This window comes from Gopherus evgoodei, chromosome 15 (genome assembly GCF_007399415.2).
Source record: "Gopherus evgoodei ecotype Sinaloan lineage chromosome 15, rGopEvg1_v1.p, whole genome shotgun sequence".
Taxonomy (NCBI): Eukaryota; Metazoa; Chordata; order Testudines; family Testudinidae; genus Gopherus; species Gopherus evgoodei.
The window spans coordinates 26,989,053-27,012,892 of record NC_044336.1 but is presented as its reverse complement, the minus strand read 5'-3'; the positions used below and the strand labels follow the sequence as shown (position 1 = coordinate 27,012,892).

Sequence of the window (23,840 nt, the reverse complement as noted above, 5' to 3'; positions counted from 1 at the left end):
ATTGGGGCCATAGAAACTGGAAGCAGGAGACACAGGAGAATTTTGCTTATGGATGACAGAAAACAGTGCACCTGGATAAGACAAGACACCTGCATACTGCCCAACCAAGCCCCCTTGACAATGCAAGTGCTCTGAAGACCAGGGTCAATGGCAAGGAGGTAAGCAGAAGCACCAGGGATAGGTTAAGAGAGCTATTGTGCCATGGACAAGGGAACTGATGGGCATTAGGTTGCACAGGAACCAGAAGGTAAATATATCCAAATGTCCATTTAGAAACTAGTTTGAATAGAGTTGACACTCTTGGAGATTCTGTCAGTGTTGCCAACTTTAATGACATGTGGTATTTTTCTTAACGTCCCAGCTCCTGGCATCTCATGATTGTAATGATCACAGCTTTCCTTTCGAGCCCTCATTCTTATAGAGAATAGTTTGAGGCAACCAAAGTGCATCCTAGGAGCTCAGAAATCAGGTGGCCAGATAAAAAGAACTCAGGATCTATTTCTTAAAGTCTGAGGATATTCTGGGGGCCTGACATGATTTTGAACACTTGGGGCTAGAAGTACCGCTGTCCAGTAAGAGAATCAATGTCTCCACAGACAGTTAATGGTGTCATTGGGTGAGTTTCCCAGATTATAAAGCCTGAAGGAACACTGTGATCATCCTGTCTGGCCTCCTGTATAAGACACACCATAAGACCTCCCCAAAATAGTTCCTGGAGCAGATCTTTCAGGAAAACAGCCAATCCTGACCTTAACGTTACCAGTGATGGAGAATCCACCCCAGACCTTGGGAGGCTGTTCTAGAGTAGTTACCCTCAATGTTACAAACACAGTGCCTTATTTCCAGTCTCAATTGTCTAGCTTCAATTTGCGGCCGCTGGACCTTGCTACTCCTTTGCCTGCTAAACAGGAAGAGTCAGTTTTTTGTTCCCCATCTAGGTGCTTATGGACTGAGATCAAGTCAGTCCTTAACCTTCTCTTTGTTAAGCTAAATAGATTGCGCTCCTTGAGTTGATCATTATCAAAGCACATTTTCCAAAGCTCTAATCATTCTCACAGCTCTTCTCTGAACCTTCAACATATCAACATCCTCCTCTAGGCTGGTACAACTCAGGAAGCCACGGAAACTCATCAGCGCCTCCTATTTAACCAAGTTGGTTGGTACCAGTTCTCTCAAGATGAAGCTTTTTCATAAGGCCTAAAAACAAACATTTTCCTGCACCACCTGTGTGTGTTCATGAGGTCTTCACTGCATAAGCAATTTAATGTGCTACCATTTAGGAAGAAAAACGCTTATTGGCTCAATGACATTTACCACCGATACAAAAATTGCAAGCAGTGTAAAAACTTGTGTCCTTAAAAATAATCATTTTTCTCCCTAAAGATCAAGGTTTTATGAGTTTTAAGGAAAAAAGCTATTACATTACAGAATTCATTTTGCAGCCGTGTATGTCTTCCCCATCTCCTGTCCCTAAATGTAATCAGAAATTCAGAATGCTATAAGCTGCACAGTACTGGTAAACACACAGTGAAATGCAAGCCACAATCTGGTTAAGCTGTCACAGTGTATTGACTTCACAGTGACTGACAGATATGCTAGCCAATTCCTATATAATAAGGCTGTATATTCTGATTTCCATGTGGATAAGCGTGTGGGCATCAGAGCAACAATTATCCCATGCGGAGTCAGCAATATTTAACAGAAAATAATACAGTACTGCATTTCAAACTTGGATCTCGAACCTGCATGCTCTTCCTGGTGGGCAACCCCTGTGACCACGAAGACCCCCACTGGGCTGCCATACAGGGGTCCCTCCCACACGGAAAAGCTGGCAGGATCAGGACCTCTTTCAGATGAATTAACCACCATCTCTCCCCCCACTAACGAAACAAAGTCTTCCCGCCATTGATACTCACCACAAACATAAAGACAGTGTAAAAGATCAGTGCCATAGCACTGAACGACTGTATGGAAGCCATCATGTTCCTCTGGAGACTCAACGGAAGGACGATACAGAGGGAGACAGCAAACAGCAAGATTATCCGGAAGCTGCCAGTTACCTGAAAAAGGACCAGCATAAAGAACAAAAGTACAGAGCATACAGAGATCTCTCTGTTTTATTAACTGGAACTCATGGGCCCGTATCGACAAAAATAGCTTATTATCCCCAAGACGGAGACACGAAGCAAACAGAAGAGACTAGGAATCTGAGGTTACATGCTCCTGACCATAAGAAAAGGTTCAGAGATAGAGAGCTTGCTATTTCCTCAGCAAGGTCTGTGATTAACCTAGACAGTCACTGGGTGCCACTGTTGCTCTATATACCACATGACAGATCGACTCTAAAGCAGATTCTTGGGGGTTTAAACAATAATCCAAACACAGACTATTTGAATATTTTGTATGCACTTCCAGCAACTAAATAAAAATTAACCTTGCATCAAAAAAAAAAGCGGGGGGGGGGGGGCGAGAAATAGAAATGGAAGTCTTGAAAATTCTGATCCAGAAAATTAATCAGAAACTCATATTGGTATTTATTATAGCAGAACACTCTGAAATGCCTGGAAATATTTAATAACTAATCTGGCTGCAGCCACAATGCATCTTTTTAACTTCACAGTTCCTTAATCAGAGCTCAACAGCATCAGATTGGAGCAGCCACTCCAAGATCCTGCGACATGTCCATTTCACGTCCCCAATCTGCCCCATCCCAGCTCCAAAAACTGCAGATTATTCCTTTGGAGAGCTGTGTGCCAGGGAACAGAGTGCCTCTCCCGTCACAGACAGGGAGAGGCATTCTCAGAAATAGTATCAACATAAAGTGGGGCAGGGAGGAGTCACTGGGTGTATTTTAATTTGAAGAGGTGAAAAGATCAGCGCGTGGCTGAGGTATCCCGATCCTTCCTCTTCACACCCCGAAGTACTATAGTTTGAGAGCAAGAGGAGAATTCTGAACTAGAATGGTAAATAGGGATGAGGATTTGGGCAGAAGAATTATGTCTCACTGCTTTTTAGTTTCTGGCTGAGCAAATGAAGAGGGACAGAATGTACCAACTTCTGCAGAAAATTGACTTGGGATTTGCAGCAGGCCACGTATTTCATGACAGAGACTTTTTTTAAAAGAGCTCTTTTGATGCACGTGCTGTTTCCTATGTCAGGAGTTGTATACATCCCACTGTCTGACATGCATCAGAACTCCCAGGTGTTGACACGGCAAGCTGCTCTCATGTTCTAGTGCATGACACTCGCCAAAAACCTTTAAAATGGGAGAATAGCAAGTGACCTGGATGTAGCTTGCTGATATCATTAAGCCGGGTTGCTCTCTGCGGCATCATAACACACACAGCATGATGTACTTATCCAACAATCACAGTCTCGTTAAATTGTTGGACAAGTACAAGTGATCATAAGTTTACCTGTAGTCCAAGCAACCGGGCAAAGAAGTTTGATCCCAAGTCACCAATCACAACGTAGAAAGCAATGCAGGTTCCCAACATCAGCCCAATCATGCTGGAAAGAAACAAACACAAATGAAAAGCTTGAAATCTAAATTCCACTCTGGAGCAGAGAACTCCCTTGGAATGCAGCACTTACCACATACCTGCAAGTAATATTGCCTGCATTCCTAGAGGATTAGCATTTTGCAACGCTCACCATGGCTACATCTACACTGGACTTCTCTTTGGAAAATTTCTCGCTGTCCCTCCCAAAAGTGAAGCTGCCCTGGTGGCAGCGTTAGTGGAGACCAGCCACTGGCGTTTTAACCACTCTGTCGTCTGTTCCCAGATCAGAGGGATCTGGAGGGCACAGTGCTTAAAATGCCAATGGCCACTGACTCTTCACTTGCACCACAGCTCCCATTGCTATTACCACTGACAGCAAATTAAGGCCTATCAAGTGGAGCGAAAGTCAGCTGGAACAGTTTGGGATTCTACTCTAAGCAGTTGCAGTACAAGGGCTTGTCTATAGTTGGACACGCAGGAAAGTTAAGCCTAATTAGTTAAAGGTGTAAATTTAAAGTGGAGTAGTTGAGTGAATTAAGCTAAACCAAACTAAGGTCTGGTTTACACTTAAAATGTAGGTTGATATAGCTACGGTACACTCCTGAGCACAGTAACTATGCCAACCTAATTCCTGGTGTACATGCAGCGAGATCCATGGAAGAATGCTTCCATTGACCTAACTACCATCGCTCAGGACCTTAGGCGGTGTTCCTACAGCAACGGAAAACCCCCTTCTGTCACTGCAGGCTGCGTCTACACTACAGTGTTATGCCAGCATAACTACAAAGCTAAAACTACATGCTACAATTCTCATGGTATAGGAATGGCCTCAAGTCACTTGACTTCTGAATGAGAGCATCCACACAGAGGTTTCATTTGTTTTAACTATGCACTTTAAACTGACACCTTTAGTTAATTCAGCTTTGCTTTCCCGAAGGTCTCAATGTAGGCAAACCCTACATTTTGCAAGTCAGTTGCACATCTCTGTGCCCTGTTCAGTGCTGAGAACAAGGAGTTTATAGTATCCCGGCACGCAGAGCCCATCCCCGAGTGGAACCCCAATGGGAATACATACACAGGCACAAGTTCACCCACATGATTTCTAGTATAGCTGAAGCCAACAAAACTCCATCCAGTTTGCTTCCTCCTGTGTGCAAAGTCTTTGTAGAGTCGCCAAGGACCCGCAGGGTTCTGCTAACAGCATGCAAGTTAGTTTAACCGCTGTTGGGAGCCAAGGATTGGAGCTCAGTTTGGAGGGTCCCTTGAAGAGGACAACTCTGCATTTCTTAACCATTGATCATAGGAATAAGATTACAGGGAGGTATTCGGAGCCCAAGACTAGCCCACTCCACAATCAGCAGTAATGGACTGCGCTTGAAATCTATACTGCAGTACAGAGGTTTGCAGATATTTGCACAGGGCTAACCAGATTTTAATGAGGGCACTGTCTCACGAACCACTTCCCCCTTCCATACACAGTTGCATGGACCACTTCACCTCCCATTTCTGATTATCTCCCTGTGGTAATCACGGCTATTGCTTGCATGGAAAAGTAACATTAGAAAAGTAACGAAGAGTCCTGTGGCACCTTATAGACTAACAGACATATTGGAGCATAAGCTTTCATCTGACCAAGTGGGTATTCACCCACGAAAGCTCATGCTCCAATATGTCTGTTAGTCTATAAGGTGCCACAGGACTCTTGTCGCTTTTTACAGATCCAGACTAACACGGCTACCCCTCTGATCTTGGAAAAGTACTGGGTATGCTTTTAGCTGTCTTACAGCAGTTTAGCAGCTGGGAATAAGGACAAGGGCCAGAACCAAAACATCAACCAGACCGCCACAGATCACAGCACAAGACCCTCTGCTCTACAGAATGGGCTGCAATGCCACCCCTCGCCTGGAACAGCAACGCAAGGCCAACTAGACTGTTCCAGCTCCACTATGTGTCCTCTGAAGCTTCATGAATGGCATTTTTAAGAACAGAAATGGTACAAGTATCAGAGAGGGTAGCTGTGTTAGTCTGGATCTGTAAAAGCAGTGAAGAGTCCTGTGGCACCTTATAGACTAACAGACGTTTTGGAGCATGAGAAGCTCATGCTCCAAAACGTCTGTTGGTCTGTAAGGTGCCACAGGACTCTTTGCTGCTTTTACAGAAATATTACAGTTACAAGAGTCAGAGACCTTGGCCTACACTGTCATTATATGAAATCAGGATTCCAGTCCTCTGTCCCAAACAGATACTGCTTCCATTAAATTTGCATCTCAAAGAGCTTTACTAAGGAAGATCGGTGTTACTCCTAGTCTACAGAGAAGGAAACTGAGGCACAAGACAGGCTAATGGGCTGATTGTCAGAGATATTAAATGCATCCAACTTCTGTGATTTCAGTGTTATGTTCATCACCTCTGTAAATCACACCATAAGTGATTTGACCAAGGGTTCATAATAAGTGTAGCAGAACAGGGAATGAAACCCAGGTCTCCTGAATCTCAGTCCCTCACTAACTACTAGACAACATTGCCTCTCCCTTCAGAAACGAAGGGGTGCACAGGGAGCTACTGTCTATCTGAATGAATGTCTTACAAACCAGCTCGCAATCAGCCCAAATTCTCGGTGTCAAGGGAAGCTTTCAGAAGAAGAGAAAGTAGGAGGGTCAGAAATAAAGACATGGTGAGGCAGTTGCCCTGTAGGAGTTTGGAAAAAAGCCTTTTATTAACAGAAATAAACTAATTAAAACTATTTCGATTTTAAAGGAATAGCTCTTTACCTGGTCTCCACCAGCATTTTCCCTGCTTTTCCATAGGCATGAAATGCTGGCAAGAGAGAAAAAAACACCACAGTGAGCCAAGGGAGGGTGCAGCCTGTGACACATACATCAGCTCGAAATTAACAGTAATTGTGATGAAGGGCAATATGACAGGAATCTGCTAGTTTTGCATTTTGGGGTTGGTTTCTCCTGCCCACCCTCCCATTTTCTTTTTTCGGACATGCCACCCGAATATCAAAACCCACATAAGACAAGAACAAAGATGAAAGAAAGATACAAAGCAGGTTCTTTTTTTACTCTGTTGAGGAAAAAAAAGCAGCGCTAAGTAGCAGTTACACATGACAACCATTAGAAGAAGAAAGTCAGTGTGGAAGAGAAAAATATGCATGCATAAGATGCTGTATGACAAAAAGTTACTACAGTGCAAAATTTCAGTCAAGGTCCCATTTTTATTTTTTCCTTCCCATTATAACTGAGTCGCCTGATGTTGCTGGATGGGAGATCTGAAATGATGCCCAGAATGCTCAACTCCATTCCCAGAATACCCAGCATTCACAACCCACACCACAGGGATTTTGCCAAGAGACTTTTTTTTTTCTATACTTTGGCTGTAGCTTGTAGCAGAAAATGATCAGTATCCTTTCAATGACTGTGTTTTCTGAAAAGAAAGAGCCAAGAAAACTCTGCTTTTACTTTTGTAGACATCTTACTGGGGGGTTGGGGCAGTTAAGACCTCCAGTTCGAATACAGAGCACACATTGTTTTTGCATTAGTCCTGGGTAAGTAACTCTAGAAGAATTAAGCAGAGAACTGCCTGTTTTTCCCCGCTGAGCTTCTCCAGCAGTGGCTGTACAGTATACGTGCCTGAAGGTAGCCAAGAAATAGTTTGTTCATCTCTGGAAATGCCTTCAATGACCTTCAATGTTATCGTACATCCCATATTTCCTTGGAACCTCCCTAGTCTGAAAATGAAGGAAATCAACTGGCCACCTCTACAGTGGGAAGGAAAGTGTGTGGGAAGACACCACCAGTCCTGCTGAGTAACTCAGAAGGCAGCCAATGGCATGGTAAAGAGTAGGGTGAAATCCAGTCTTTGTTAGATCTCTGGGGCTCCTTGGCTCCACCTGTCCATGCAGACAGGTTGCAATATTTAAAGGGACGAGCAAGCAATACCTCTGGACTTTGTCTTGTTCCTGCATGAAGGGTCCTGGCAAAAAGGGGAAGCAGATGTTGAGTGGGACAGTTAAGTTGTGCGTACCTGAGGACTGGGCATGCAGGAAGACGAGCAATCAGGGAAAGAAAAATCACCTTCCTGGAGATGATTTGTTAAATGACCTGATTTCCACAAAGGATGGCTGCTATTGCATCACCCCAATAAACCTCTTTTTTACAGCGTGTAGAAGTGCAGGCACCTCTGAGCAATAATGACGGCCACTGGTTACAGTCTAGGCGTGGGATTTTCTGAAATGATCAGTGTCCTTGGCTACTCTGAAATCATGTTTAATGAGAAAGAGTCTTCAAACATGTTATGCCAGATGTCCCCATCTGGGGCTGCTTGGAAAATTGGATCTTTTATCTTCTCAAAGAGGAAGGAGGAGATGGACTGTGCAAAATTACTCAGCCAAGCCACTCCAGAAATCTCACCAGCTGAGCACAGCTGGATTTGGTCAGTATTTGGAGAGGCTTCTTCCACAATAAACCCGAGTTGCTGCACAGTGGCCTTGGTGATTCAGCACATGGCACTCGTCTCACTGCCATGTGCCTCGTCCTGCTGTTAGTGGACGAGGTGCTGGTCCTGAGCACCAGGGGTCTTTAAAGATCCCACAGCACTTTTGGCAACAGCATGGAGCTATTTTAACTCTTGTCCTGGTCAAACTCTAGCTGCGGTAATTCCATCCCGCTTCCCGAATTCCCACTGCAGACTCACTTGGATACAATATTCACTTCTTAAGATCCTAAAGTGTTGTACAACGCTGCTGTGCACGGACAGCTGCTAAATGAGAGCGAAGGGGGAAATATCTGTAAAAGCCAGAATACGTATATTCTCTCCATTGGGAATTGCTGCATAAATTAAAGTGTTTATCCTAGACCGCCACGACCCTGGCTCTTTTCTTATTGCATCTAGTGATCTGAATGTTCTTCCGGAAGGGGCAAGCTGATTGAAGTTAATTTGCAAAACTTTCCTGCATCTTTCAGAGCTGCCAAAGCCTCCCACAGAATGAGCTGCAGGAGCTGCCAGGATCTCTCGCAGATGTACAGCGTACAAGCAAACGGTGACAAAGACTGTCTGTGTATAGCTGCTCAACCTTGATGCATTAGGATGCATTGTAGGAGTGCTGCTTTCATTCGCGCTGAGGACGTCTTTCCTCTCGGCGCTGCCCCTCCTCTGGCTGCTTGTGGTGGCACCTCTCCCAGGGCAAAGATAGGGAGGAAGGGAAGGCTCTTCTTTCAGTGCCAGTGTTTGTGTGACAGGAGGTGCCAGGAAGTTTGGAAGCATGACTGGCCCTCTGTGTCTTTGAGCTCCTTGGCTCTGGAAAGTGCAGAGGATCTCGTCTTCCTGGGAGACACTCCAAGGTGAAGGGGTCTCTCTGCATTTCAGCCACGGAGAAGCAGCACACAAAGGCTCACTGTAGCGAGGAAGGGGGTGGAAGAGGGTAGCTGGTACTGGGTACGCTGGGCCGTGTGAGACTCCACCTGAGGGCTCAGCTATAACTGAGCCATCTTTGCAGTACCAGAGGAACAATCTTTGAGACCACAAGAGTCTTCTAATCTTTTCTGCTTTTGGTCGATACATTTTGGCAGAAGCGGCACTGTGCAGCTAAGTGATGAGTCTCCGGCATTTAATGCACTGAGGGGATCCATCTGTCAACAGCACGGACACTGAGCAGACTGCATACTGCTTTCAAATCTTTGTAGACAGTGAGACCAGCCAATTCTCTCCACCCACTCCCAAGAGAAGTTACACTGAAGGCAACTAGGCAATTGGGGACACAAAGGATGGGCTTAAGGTCACAGGAAGGCAGAGGAATGGACTTGCAGGTATGAGAAACTTCCATCTCCATCACCTGTAGGAAGAAATCCCACCACTGCAAAGGTGAAGGCTGAAAAAGCACAGAGAAGGATTTCTAACCCCTGGTGCAGCAGCTCAAATAGGGGCTATTCCACCTGGATTGCCGTGGTTTCCCAGGAAGAAAATGCTTTCAATCAGCAACTCTTAATTGTATGTGTTGATCAAGAGGATTCAAACTCCTGAGGCCAGACCCAAGCATCTCCTCCCCGCAATATCCTTGGGAATCAGAGGAGAGGCCATAAATAGATGCCAGTACCAGTGCCAATGCCGAGTAGACAAACTATAAGGAAGAGGGATGGTGAACTCTGCCAAAATCTCACACATGAATCTTGCTCATGTTTTTGTTTTCTTGGCCACTTGGAACTTTGTGCACTGTTTCCTCTCACCTCCCCCTTGCTCTGCCATAAGCACTCAGACAGTGGAGATCCAAGAAGCCTATGCTCTATGCCAGGCACTCAACTGGCAGAACCCAATGTCCTCGGCAGCACACTGGGTGGGGGAGCTAGTGGGTTTCATACAGAGACCAATAATTTACAGAAGACAGTCATTATGCCAGCTCCTGAGACCTTGTGTTTTGATCGTTCAGCACTGCAGCACCTCCTCCAGCACTGCTGAGTCAGAACAATTCTGTGCCTATTAACTTCACAATCAAAGGCAGAATTAAGCCCTCAGATTCCTCTGGTGACAAAAAGAAAGAGGAAGGGATAAACAAGGAAGGCAAACCACAGTAAAAACTATGCTAACAATAATGTTAATAATTAAGCACTATTAGTATGAAAGTTGTAAATTAAGAGGTCAGAGCAAAACTGCAGTAAATAAATAAATAAATGAAAGTGAAGCCCCAAAGCTGAAAATTCTCACCCAGTCCTGGGTAGGTCCTGCGCTTGCTAAGATTGGCCGATTTCACCAGGAACATACAGGATTGATGAGTCATCCAGGAACAGAAAATCAGCAGCAGGGCTCCCAGGACAATGCCACACTGCATGGGAAGAAAAAAAAAATACAAGCACAAGATGGAAAGCAAGCCATTTCTCCTGGTGCGACTGGTACTTCACACATTCTTACGGCTCTCCCAAATCACCTACAGGCTCCTTTGCACATTTCCAGCCCCACTGTAGCCTATTAAGGGAGTTCCCCTGCCTTCAACTACAGCCAGTAGAAATGTGACGTATTAGTTCAATTTAACTCACTTGCCCCAGTTTGAGGCAGAGTCACAGAGCAGCCAACTGTTTCCTAAATGGCTCAGCTGCAACACTTTTGCCTGGAAAAGTTAAACCCCAGCAATTTATGAAACAGAACTTTCAAGCTGTAATACTGTTTGCATCCTGCCATCTAGTCAGTTTTAGGGCACATTCCAGCAGTGTTCTGTACAGTTCATAACAGAGGCCATGGCTACACTGGCACTTTACAGCGCTGCAACTTTCTCGCTCAGGGGATGTGAAAAAAACACCCCCCTGAGCGCTGCAAGATACAGCGCTGTAAAGCGTCAGTGTAAACAGTGCTGTGGTGCTGGGAGCGCAGCAAGCTAATCCCCAGCACTGCAAGCTAATCCCCATGGGGAGGTGGACCACCTGCAGCACTGGGAGAGCTCTCCCCCAGCGCTGGCGCTGTGACCACACTCACACCTCAAAGCGCTGCCGCAGCAGCGCTTTGAAGTTTCGAGTGTAGCCACACCCAGAATCATGTGTAAAGCAAGTAGTTATTCTGTAGATCCAGGAGTAAAAAATCTGTCATAACACCTATCCACAAGCACCAGGGGCTGTTCAATACATTTACAGCACAAATTATGAAGCTAGCAATCTACCCTCCCAGCATTGTTTGGCTCATTGATTTATACATGTTTGCAGAGGACAGCGTTAATCACTGAACACTTATGAAAACAACAAGCGACTTTAAACAGGCATAAGTGGTGTCAAATCTCACTGTGGCTACAAACTGTTCTATTTTATTCAAAGTAGATGTGTCACTGGGGCTCCTGGCACGCTGTGAACAGGAAAAGCAAGGGCTCATCTCTTTGCATATAGAGCCTGTGGCTTGGTGTGCAATGCCTTAAACCCCAGCTAGCTTGACAGCACTGGTAAGGATGTCGACTTCCTGATTTTGTATTCACACTTGGGGAGAAGCTACTGTGTGAAGGCCTTGTTCCAAAGGAGAAGGTGAGTCGGGCAAACGAGAACATCAGTCCTGGTTAGCTGCTGGAGCATCCTCTCACTCTGCAAGTGACTGTATAATGGGCACAACTTCCTGTCACCAATTGTTTAAACTAGTAAAGAGGTTGAACTACCAGGGCATGTGCATACCTACACTGAGTAAACAGTGACCTGGCTGCAACTCTCAGCATCTCCCCCTCCCTCCAGTTGTCAGTTATTTGTTATACCACATGTCAAATCAGATGAAGATCTTTGGGGGGTGTCTCTCATCAACAGCAGATGGTCCAATAAAAGCTATTACCTCCCCCACTTTCTCTCTCTCTCTCTCTCTCTCTCTCAATATCCTGGGACTGACGTGGCTGCACAACTCTGCATGAGATCTTTGGGGCAGGGACCATGCCCTTCTGCCTGTACTGCAAGGTGCCCAGCATGCTTGTGGGCATTCTTAAAAGTGAGTGATAACGTACATCGATTTTTCTACATCTCAAAGGCAAGAGATACAACTGAATCCAGTCTCAGAAAATAAAAAGCTGAAAATGTAAATTGTACGAAGTTTCTCTGTCTCCTCCCACTACCAGTGTTGTTCTAGTTTGCAGGTAGCGTGAGAAAAGCACATCCGCCATCCAAAGGCACATCAGATGTCATCTTCTCTTGGAAGTCCCTGCTGACAGGCCACTCCTTTGACAAACCTGCCAGCAACAACGGCCTCGTGCCACCCTTAATTAAGAGTGCTGTACCTCTTTGCACCAGCTGTAAAACTTCGCTCTTCAAAGCCTTATCTACACTGGCAACATTGGGAAACCTCCTGTGATTGCCCCACCTCTGGTACTACCAACAGTGAGAACCTCAGCAGAGACTGGCTGAGGAGATCATAACAACCCAGCTGTCTGTACCTGCTGTTCGGTAACATAGTGGTAAATGGTCAGCAGCAGGGCTCCTACTGTAGCTACCTGCCACAGAGCTGCACCTAGTGCTAGTGCAATTTCCCTGAACGTATTCGCATTGACACAATCTTAGGGTGCCTTTCACCCAAAGGCCGCGGTGCTTTTTTACACTCACTCTTCACAACTCCATTAAGTATTACCCCACCTTAAAGGCAAGGAAACTGAGGCAAAGTGACACACATCGAATCCACAGCAGAGCTGAGACCTGAATGCAGCAGTTCAGCTCCCTTGCTGTAACCAATGGATCTGTTTCTACTCTGCGGGGCAGAGAAATGTTTTCCATGTTGCACGTTCCACCCAAATGCCACGTGTAGGCTTTGGGTGCCACATCCAGCTCCAGCCCGCCCACAGAGCCTGCACTCACCTGTCTGAAGCAGAAGGGCATGGTGAGCACGCTCACCCCCACGATGCTATTCACAATGTTCATGATCAGGCCCCAGTTGGACCCTGCAGCTGCAGAGGACGCCATGGCGAGCAGGGTTGGGAGCCCCAGCAGGACGATGAACCCGGACCACCCGGGGATGGAGCAAAAGATAGGGTCGGGCGGGACCGGGGAACCCCACGGGAGGGGAAAGGCGGCGCGGGAATGGGCTCCCGCGCAGAGGCTGGGACTGCTCCGAGGTGGGGAGGCCTGAGATGGGGGGAGTCACGGCAAGTGATGGGAGGATGGATCCCAGGGGGAGGGCAAGCGACGGGGGAGGCAGATCCGGAGAGAGGGGGCAGGACAAGCGATGGGGGGGCAGATCGGGAGGGGGCAGGACAAGCGATGGGGGGGCAGATCCGGAGGGGGGACAGGACAAGCGATGGGGGGGGCAGATCCGGGGGGAGGGGACAGGACAAGCGATGGGGGGGCGGATCCGGGGGGAGGGGGCAGGACAAGCGATGGGGGGGCAGATCGGGGGGGGGGACAGGACAAGCGATGGGGGGGCAGATCCGGGGGGAGGGGGCAGGACAAGCGATGGGGGGGCAGATCCTGGGGGAGGGGGCAGGACAAGCGATGGGGGTCGCCCGGGGGCAGCGGCCCGGGGTTCAGGCGGGGGCCCGAGTCTCGCGGTGCCCGCCCGGCTGGCCTCCCCCCGCGCTTCGGCCCATGCTCCCCGGGCACTCAGATCGGCTCCCTCCGCGCGGCAGCGCCGAGCCCGGCCCAACCGCCCGCCACTTCCGGGTTGTGCTCCGCTGGCGCTTCCGGGAAGCGAGGGGCCGCACCAGCGAGACGAGACGAGAGGAGAGGAGAGCGCGGGCCCCGCAGAGGCCTGGTGTGCGCCGCTCTTGCCGGCTTGGCGGACCCGCCCGGAGCTCACCGGGCTCCTGCCGGAGGGCACCACCTACGGCGATGTCGCCATGACAACGTTGCTTGCTGGTGGCGTGTCACCATATCGCCCTGCGATGGGGTCACGTCGTCACGTCAACACGTTGTGAGGTAAGCTGTGACGTCACTGTGATGTGTGACATCATACCACTGCTTGGAACCATCCCGTTACAGTCCAGCCACGCCATTCACCATTCCCCTCACCAGCGGCCGGGCACAATGCCCCCGGGTGGGGCTGTCACTCCGCTGTCTTGCAGCTCATGTCCGAGCATCATGGCCTAGGTGTGATGTCATCCTGCTCCCTCAAAAGGTGTCAACTTTGCCTTGTCGCTCCAGTGTATCAAGACAGATCTGAATCTTGTCCCACAGTGACCTAATGTGACGACGTCTCCCCAGAAGCCACCCACCTCAGGGTGTGATATAATGTCATCCCCTTGTCACCAAATCATCAGCATCTCAGGCCACATGGCTGCCACATGCTGATGTCCTGTGAGCTCTGAAAGACTTTTTAGGATCCGCTACTGGACATGGGGTCACCTATTAAAACCAGGGCGAATCTAGAAAATTCAGGCCACTGGCCAGATGAGAATAACTCTGCCCTTTGTAACGCTTTTCTCCCCTGGGTCAGTTCCTCTGACACTAAATGCAGAATAACTTTCCGGGTTCACCAGTACACAGAATGATTGCAGCATGGGATAGGACGTGTTCTCCAGGACACGATGGTATCCCAAGGCAATACTGATGAGGATTAACTGACCCTGCTGCTAAGAGGGCTAAAGAATGCAGGAACAGTCCGTGTGCTCAGTTGCCATTATAAAATTATCATGGCTTCACACCTCAGTGGGCAGTGATACCACATGCATGTGTCCAAGCCCCTACTTCTGGCTGTCTCCTTCGTTTCTTTCACATGGTTGGGCTGTCATAACTGCAATGCTCATGTGCGTGCCTGCCCTCTACTAGCTGTAATGAGAACTGCTCAGCTGTGTTTCACAGGCCTTGTACTGCCACACAAATTCTCCTTTAGCATCAGTGCTAGGTGCAGCAGGGCCTGAGTTTTGCCCCCACTGCCTCTGCAAAGTTTGACTGGACATGGAATGCAGCATAGTGGCAACCAGGATCTCCTAGGTGGCCATGGATGGTTTATGCCTGAAACAGCCTCCTAGCTGATATCTGCCCCCGGCCACACTCCTTCCTGCTCCTCCTTCAACAAACTGCTGCAAACTCTCCTGTTGTGCACAGCATTCCAGCTACAAATGACCACAGAATCCCTGTAAGTTTATCTGTACTGTACCTGTCCATACTGTAGTATATGGTATGGCAATCAGTCAGGCCCCTTAGCTCTTTGGGGTAAAGAATCTGTTCTTCGTTGGTCCGGTCTACCTCTGATAAAGTACTGCATACATTTATGGTGCTCCATAAATCATAAGGACAGTGTAGCAGTGGGGACTAGAGCTCAGTAATTTTAGCTACAAACCCACAGGCCTCTCTTGCTTGATTGAGAGATGATTGTTTAAGCTAACAACCTCTCTCTATATATGTTACAGATGCATATGAATGGGAGTTCTGCACAGTGCAATGAAGCGAGTTGCAATGGTGTGGCTCCAAGAGGTCCTAATCCTTTTTTGTTTTACTCAGTTACTCCTCACATAAAAGTATATCAGGGACTAAACTTCTCTTTCATGACTGGTCTCATCCCCCAAAGAGATATTTATGGAAAGTTTTGTAACAAATCTTTCCAACACTTTCCCTGGGAGTGTTGGGAGAGTGTTCTACAGGTGCTTAGAAAAAACTTGGAAAATTAGGACATGGCTCCTAGAAAGTTTGATCCTTGGTTTGTATGTTGTTCTCAGTGAGAAATATACCTGGGGAGGTTCAGGTTTTGGAAATTTGGAGCCAATTTTTAATATTTGTTTAAACATTTTTTTTTTACAAAAGCAAATATTATTAGCAAAGTCTTTGTGGTATTTACAAAACATTGATTGAAACTGTTAGTTGTTGGGAGATAAACATTCTCTTGCAGGGTTTGCAATCCAAACATTGCAGTGTTGTGATAGTGCATGAGCCCCATTAAGGGAGGCTGGCTAAAAATAGAACTTAAACCAAATTGAAACTGACCAGACTCCATTGCCCAAGTTAAGTGAAATACAAACAATAAACACGGGGCATGAAAAGTGGACATTCCAGGTTTTATAATTATGTAGGCCAACATTTTTAAAAAGTGACTAGTGATTTTGAGGGCCTTGGTTTGCAGTGCCCAACTGGAGACACCTTAAAGGGGCCTGATTTTCAGAGGGCGGCTGCTTGACCTCAGTGCATGTATGTAACTCCTGTGCATGTTGACAGGAAGTGTGTGCATTCACTGAGATAAACTATTTCCCGATGCAGGGAACCTGTGAAAAGAGTGCCCTTAGGATAAACACATAAATAGCACGCCAGCCAGTGCCCCAAGTCTGGCTGAGAGCTGGTGTGAGTGAGAGCTTTCAGTGCAGCTAGGTCTAGGGTTACAGAGTGACAGATTAGCAGAGAAAAAACACACATACCCCAACTGTGCCTAGCCAGCTTGTCAGTGTGGGAGAGCCCTTCCAGGGCTGTTTGCATAATGATAACGATCTTACATTTATACAGGACCTTTCATCCCAAAGGATCCCAAAGCATTTCACAAGCCATACACAGCACACAGGCATCGCTTTGTAATGAAGCCATAGACACAAACAGCAGAATTGCGAGCTACACTGTACATATGCCTTGTCAGGAATAAATTTATAACCTTAGGTTCCCAAAACACAAGCCTCTATTATTTGAGCTAATGGAGAGTCTCCATTAGCCCTCACCAGAAGTAGGGCTTTTATCTTCTATGTAGCCTGCAGACAGTAACCTACAACACACAAACAATAACATTGCATTACAACTTTACCCACCATTTCAATGCAGCCACCTCTGAAGTGGAACATATTAGCTATTTAACAGCTAATCACTATTATATTAACTACATCCTAGTTTAAAAGAGGAAATGAAGAACAACATATCCAGTTGAAACTATAAGTGGGAATTTAGTGAAGCAGAATGTCATTATGCAGGTTGGCATTTGGCTAAATGACTCACGAGAACTCCTCTACTCCTGGGAAAGGGGCCTGTCCGATCTAGGATGACCACACACTTTTACACGACTCTGCAGGTCAGCCAGAACACCTCAGCTACAGAAGCACAGTGCCTCTGAACACACTGGTTCAGTAAAAAGTGCACCACCTGCTGAATCCTGAATGCCACCTAAAGCCACACCTGGCCAACTTCACCTCGCCCCTCCTTAGCTTGTGAGTTTGGATGGGATTACTGGCTGGAGAGCAGTCTGTGTTCCCTACATGCCTCCTAGGAAGACCTCTGATCACAGAGACCTCCAAGGTGTGGCTGCGCGAGCAAGGCAGAGACCAGTTTCCAATATGAGGTCACAAAAAAGGGCAAAAGAGCAAAATGAGGAAACGGTTGCAGAGCAGGAGTCTCAATCACAAACACTGGAAGATTTCTCTGGTTGCCTCACACAGCTTGTCATGGTCAGTCCCTGGGCTGGTCTTCAGTCCAGCAGGAGAGCAAAGAGAACAGTGGACATAGTCGTGAAAAATGTGCCAAAGAAAGCCGGAAGGTCACCCCTCCTGTCCCACACTTTGCAGGGTGGTGAGGGATGGAACCAGGACTTGGACTCCTCTGAATCTTGGGGAGTTTGATGTTCCCCACCCAGCCTCAACAGCTCAGAAGTTTTCTGTTATCTAGAGACCCATGCACATCGCTAGCGGGATGGGTCAGGCCCCGTAGCTTCTTGCTCATTATTGAGTCCTGGGCGTGAAGAGGCCCCTCTGTGCAACAGTCACTGGGTGAAGCAATTCAAAACTTAGACAGTACCCAGAGGGTTAATCACCCCCTCCCCACACACATACACACAAATACACCCACAGGAGCACGCGCACACACACAAAATTGACTATAATTTTAAAAATCCCCTCCACCACTTTCCTCCTTTGCCACAGGGTGCAGAAACCCAAGTCCCACACCCCCAGCCTTCCCTAGGCTTTTGTATTATTATTATTTAACTTTGGTTTTGACACATGTTGAAAGCCGTTTGCAGTGCGTCTGCACGGTTTGCATTCCAAGCCGAAGCCCAAACTGCGAGCAATTCTACAAACCAACTGGCATTTAAAACACAGGAGGAAAAAGTAAATTTAGCAATTGTGGGCTAATGGGCTCCCCCTTCTCTCCTCCCCCTCCCGCTCCCTTTCTCTCCCTCTCCTGTTTATATAACCCCAAAGTCATAAAAATGACAACACATCCAATAGAAGGGAATGGATCTAATTTACCATCAGCCGCCCCTATAAAACCACAGATGGGCCAGAGGGCTGCAGTCTGGGACTCCTCTGTTAGATTCTATGCAGAATGAAATTCCATGAATATTGTCCCAAGACTGATAGATGAGGGTTAAACCTCTGAGTCCCAAATGATATAGGTTTCTGAGCCAAAGCCGGGGAGCTGCTCTCAGACACCCTGGTAATGAGTAGCTTCATAGGAGTCTATTTTTCATAACTTTGAATTTCAGTGTCACAAGGTCTGGCACAGAGACTCCTTGATCCTGCTTTACAATGTTGCCTGGGGGCTGCTGGGTTTCTTGACCTCTGTGTAATGGTAGAAGAGAGGAGGCCTGTTAAGGAGACATGTGCTTAGCATTGGTATTCGCCCGGCTGATTTTCTTTTGGCACGTGACGATGTTCTTGGGGCTGTTATTCCAAAGACCGACATAAAGGCACACAGTCCTTGGAGAGTCTGAGCCCTGTTCCAAAGGGGGTGGGGAGCTCCTGTAGCTGGGCAAGGCAGGGTGGAGCTGGGATCTGGACAGTAAAGCAGGAGTGGGAACCTCAGAGGTGGACCAGTCGGCTGCTCAGATCAGCGGTTCCCTTTCTGGGGCTGTTTCGATTTCCTGTCTCGGGCTTCTGATTTGTTCTTTGCATCGTGCTTGTCCAGGCAGAAAGGGAGAGAAACTTTGGGGGTGTGTTAGTGCGTGTGTGTGGGAGTATTACATGAGCAGCACCTCTGCTGCTCAGCCTCTGGGAGCTCCTGAAGAGCCTGTCCTGAGTGCTGAGATCAAAGCCCACATGTACACTCCCACCAACACACACACAGAAACAAGAAACGTGGGGAAGGGTTCAGAGCTCCCCACCCAGAGGTTAACTTTAGATTTATGATCTCCTAGTGGGAGCTGTCCCAGCTCAGCCATGGCCTGGCCTGGCCCTCTCCCAGCTCCCATTGAATCAGGGTGTTTCGGGGGCTAGTGCAGCTTGGGACTTCTCATGCCCGGGACAGAGGACCCTGCTCAGATGCTGCGAGGAGGCTCTGCTTCCTGCTCCTTCCTCTGTGTTTCTTGGACTCTTGCTCCACATCCCGCTCCCCACATCTCTGTCTCTGGGTCTCACCCTCTTTCCTCCTGCTCTGGTCTCCATGTCTCTCCTCTCTCCCCGCGTGTGCCTATAATGGGAGGGGGGGAGTCAGGGGTGTGCTCAGGCCCCCCGCGACATTCTGGGGAGGTGGGGGGGATTCTGGCAAGGGATTCTTTAGATTTGAGGCTGACAGGCTGAGCTTCCTCTCCCAAGTGCAAGAAGCAAGCCAGCCTGCCGTTCACCTCTCCCATGCGTGACCCCGGCGTGGCCTTGCATGGGATCACTGGAAACACCCTGACAAGCTGACGCAGGCCTGGGTTTCCTCACAGCCATCATCCAAGCCTTCAGACATCCACCGGAGAGGAATCCCGGCCTCCCTGCGCGTCACACACACACCCCTTCGCTTTTTCCCTACCAAGGCCTAGGCCAAGTGAATGAGTCCCCGACACTCCCCCCCCCCCAGCTGCTTTCTCCCCCAACAAACCAGCCTGCTAATGAACTGCAGCTGAAATGCCTCTGGAAATTAACACCCTTGGAAATGAGCCCATGCTAACTGCTGGCCCTGTGCCAGTTCCTGCTATTGGCAGCTCAGTTCGGGGCACTGCAGTACAGGGGCCTGTTGTATTTCTTGCTAGTTTAGAAATGGGGTCGTTAGCTTTAAATCTCAGGCAATGGGTGCATCACATGGCAGCACTAACACCACTGGACCCTCGTTAGCTGCCGCAGATACTGGATGGGGACACTCATGTTTCATTATTAGACTTTGGTTTACTTCTCTTTTCTGTCGAGGGACTTCAGTGCCTGGATCTAAAGCAACATAAAACCTTCGTAGCAAACCCAGAGCCAGGTCAGAGTCACTCAATGCCGGTACGAACTCCAGAACCCAGAGCCTGACCGGAGCATCCGGCACTGGTGGTAACTCCAGAACCCAGAGCCAGGCCAGAGCATCCGGCACCGGTAATAACTCCAGAACCCAGAGCCAGGCCGGAGCATCCGGCACCGGTAATAACTCCAGAACCCAGAGCCAGGCCGGAGCATCCGGCGCCAGTATGAACTCCAGAACGGAGAGCCTGACCGGAGCATCTGGCACTGGTCGTAACTCCAGAACCCAGAGCCTAACCGGAGCCTCCGACACTGGTAATAACTCCAGAACCCAGAGCCAGGCCAGAGCATCCGGCACCAGTATGAACTCCAGAACGGAGAGCCTGACCGGAGCATCTGGCACTGGTGGTAACTCCAGAACCCAGAGCCAGGCCGGAGCATCTGACACTGGTAATAACTCCAGAACCCAGAGCCAGGCCAGAGCATCTGGCGCCAGTATGAACTCCAGAACGCAGAGCCTGACCGGAGCATCTGGCACTGGTCGTAACTCCAGAACCCAGAGCCAGGCCGGAGCATCCGACACTGGTAATAACTTCAGAACCCAGAGCCAGGCCAGAGCATCCGACACTGGTAATAACTCCAGAACCCAGAGCCAGGCCAGAGCATCTGGCACCAGTATGAACTCCAGAACGCAGAGCCTGACCGGAGCATCTGGCACTGGTGGTAACTCCAGAACCCAGAGCCAGGCCGGAGCATCTGACACTGGTAATAACTCCAGAACCCAGAGCCAGGCCAGAGCATCCGACACTGGTAATAACTTCAGAACCCAGAGCCAGGCCAGAGCATCCGACACTGGTAATAACTTCAGAACCCAGAGCCAGGCCAGAGCATCCGACACTGGTAATAACTCCAGAACGCAGAGCCTGACCGGAGCATCCGGCACTAGTACGAAGTCCAGAACCTAGAGCCTGACCGGAGCATCCGGCACTAGTACGAAGTCCAGAACCTAGAGCCAGGCCAGAGCATCTGGCGCCAGTATGAACTCCAGAACGCAGAGCCTGACCGGAGCATCTGGCACTGGTCGTAACTCCAGAACCCAGAGCCAGGCCGGAGCATCTGGCACTGGTCGTAACTCCAGAACCCAGAGCCAGGCCGGAGCATCCGACACTGGTAATAACTTCAGAACCCAGAGCCAGGCCAGAGCATCCGACACTGGTAATAACTTCAGAACCCAGAGCCAGGCCAGAGCATCCGACACTGGTAATAACTTCAGAACCCAGAGCCAGGCCAGAGCATCCGACACTGGTAATAACTCCAGAACGCAGAGCCTGACCGGAGCATCCGGCACTAGTACGAAGTCCAGAACCTAGAGCCTGACCGGAGCATCCGGCACTAGTACGAAGTCCAGAACCTAGAGCCTGACTGGAGCATCCGGCACTAGTACGAACTCCAGAACACAGAGCCTGACCGGAGCATCCAGCACCGGTAATAACTCCAGAACCCAGAACCAGGCCAGAGCATCCAGCGCTGGTACGAACTCCAGAACCCAGAGCCAGGTCACAGTCTCTCAGTAACGGTATGTGCTCAAGACTCTGGTGAGGTTTCTCCCTGATCGCAGCAGACCCAGGTTCGATTGATGAGTTTGCATCCACCTCACAGAGAAGTTGGAATTCCTGCATAGAGCCTGGTAAAAGCAGCATCGGGGGCTCCCTTAGGGTTTGTGTAAAGCAAAACCCCAGTTGGTGAGAAGGAGAGAATGGCTAGTCTTGCTGCTAAAGCACTGGGCACATTTTACCAGGTTTTATGCCAGCTTTGCCATAGACTCCCTGCAAGCCACTCAACCTCCTGGTGCTTCTGTCTAGTTTGATTAGAAACTCTTCAGGGCAGGACCTGTCTCACATTGTTTCCATGTACAGCCCCCAACGCCATGGAACCCTGATCTCAGCTGGGACCTGTAACAATAATAGTAATAATAGGTGGCACTGGAATACAAATAATACCTATTTATTAATGTGTTTCACCTGCATGGCATGTCCTCCCCCTACAGCGAAACCATCAAGGCCAGGCTCACCTGCACCCCTGGGACATGAAATGAGTGCATTTCTCACAGCTCCACCTGGCTCTGCTCCTGCATTCACTCCTCGGCAACCCCTCGAAATCAAAAGAATAGCAACAACAGCAATCCCCCTGGAGGTGCTAACCTGGGAGCCTTCTGAGACATCTGTCCGACTGGGAGCTGCCTTCTTTTCTTCTCTTTACTGCCTAGCCATAAAAAAATCCAGCGGAATGGTTTGTGCATGCATGCTCGCATGTGAACGCATGCACGCTCACACACACACACACACACTCACACACGTGCGTGCACACGCACACACACGCACGCACACACACAGCAGCAGATCAGACCTACCCAAGCTAACTGCGTGCTCTCATTGGAACAAAATACACAACACTTGTATAATTTGCAGCAATTGCAATGGGTAACCACAAGAATTTGCTCTACAAACGTTTTGAAAGGAGGTGGAACACTTCTGCCTAATTCCCTCCAGGTGCCACTTACTCTGAGTCTCAGAGCAGCAGTTTTCTGACTCCTATTTGTGAGTGTGTCCGGGCACCCTCCCTTGGCAGTGCCTGTCACCTGCACAACTTCGGTGCTCAAGAACCTGCTGGCAAATGGGCTGGCCATTCACTACCCTGCCTGCGGCGAAAAGATTAACAGCTGCTGGCCCTGCCTTTTCCTTCTCTTCTTTGCAGACACCTGTTCACGTTCTCGCCTCTGCTCTCTTGCAGTCAGCAGACAGGCCAGAACTGGCACGGCCCTTTCTGCAACTGGCTTAAAGTAAAACCAGGAGTGAAAATTAATCCAAAGGGCTAAGAGGGCTCCTTCTCCTGGTGTGGGATTAGACAATGTTCCCCTCTGAAAAACATGGCTACAGCCTTATACTTGGCTACACTGGAGATCTACAAAGACCTTTAGAGACAGCTCAGCACGGCCAAGGCGAGGAGACCTCCAGATGGGCCTGGTCAGCATGGCCTCGCCTCGCTCAGCTCAGCCAGGGGAAACTCCTGTCCTGTTCACCGGAAAGAGCTGTTGCCTGCAGAACACCAGTCTCAGCACACCCGACACACACCCGACACCATGATCCCAGTGATAGGGCAGATGGAAGGTAAAAGAGATTGAGTCCAAAACCAGCCGCCTCCTCCCTGGGATGACTGGGAAATTATACATGAACAGACTGTGTCTGACCCATGGCCCAGTATCCATCTCTGACAGTGGTTTGATTAGACAGATGTGGGGTACCTGCTCCACAAGTTAACCCCTAATAAAACCATTGCAATGGCAAGAATTTGCTTTTCCCCAGCCCTGGGGAGCGGGACCCCCGGTTTCAGTGCCTGGGTCCCATGTTGGGTTTGAGTTTCCAGCACTGCAGGCCAATTTTTTTCAAACCCAGCCCCTGTTTTCATTGACACTATCAGCAAGGCTGTGGGTTGTCCCCTGGTGACCTGCTTCCGTTTGGGAAGGAAAGGGCCAGGCCTTGGACCCGCCGTGTGTCGCTCTGATGTATTGGGAAGGCTGCTGCAGACTGTGATCCCACTGGACTAAGCACAGTTGTTAGGACTAACACTAGAGGGCAATCAAAGTGCCACCGGCAGGGCTATAATCCCCGCACGTGGGCGTGACGCGCTCCGGGGGGGTTCAGTGCAGTGAACGCTGAGGTGAGACCAAGGCACAGACCAGTAGTAGTATACACGCACCTCAGCCCCGGCACATACATGGAAGCCTGCGCTCTGGTTACCTGTGCTATCTAGATTCAAACTAGGTCATGCTCAGCTTCAGCTGTATAGCCAGACGT

General features: G+C 48.8%; 1 protein-coding gene across 2 annotated transcripts in view; it reads right to left on the bottom strand.

Annotated features, from left to right (window-relative positions):
• Nucleotides 1-13,172, bottom strand: part of SLC38A10 (solute carrier family 38 member 10) — a 46,770-nt gene extending 33,598 nt beyond the window's left edge. For both annotated transcript variants that reach the window (XM_030534582.1, XM_030534583.1), the window contains exons 1-5: nt 12,803-13,172; nt 10,206-10,323; nt 6,275-6,320; nt 3,417-3,510; nt 1,917-2,060 (exon numbers count right to left, since the gene is read on the bottom strand). In XM_030534582.1, coding sequence (XP_030390442.1) covers nt 1,917-2,060; nt 3,417-3,510; nt 6,275-6,320; nt 10,206-10,323; nt 12,803-12,907 — 507 coding nt within the window. In that variant the 5' untranslated portion in view covers nt 12,908-13,172. The remainder of the gene's footprint in view (nt 1-1,916; nt 2,061-3,416; nt 3,511-6,274; nt 6,321-10,205; nt 10,324-12,802) is intronic.
• Between the last annotated feature and the right edge of the window lie 10,668 nt (nt 13,173-23,840).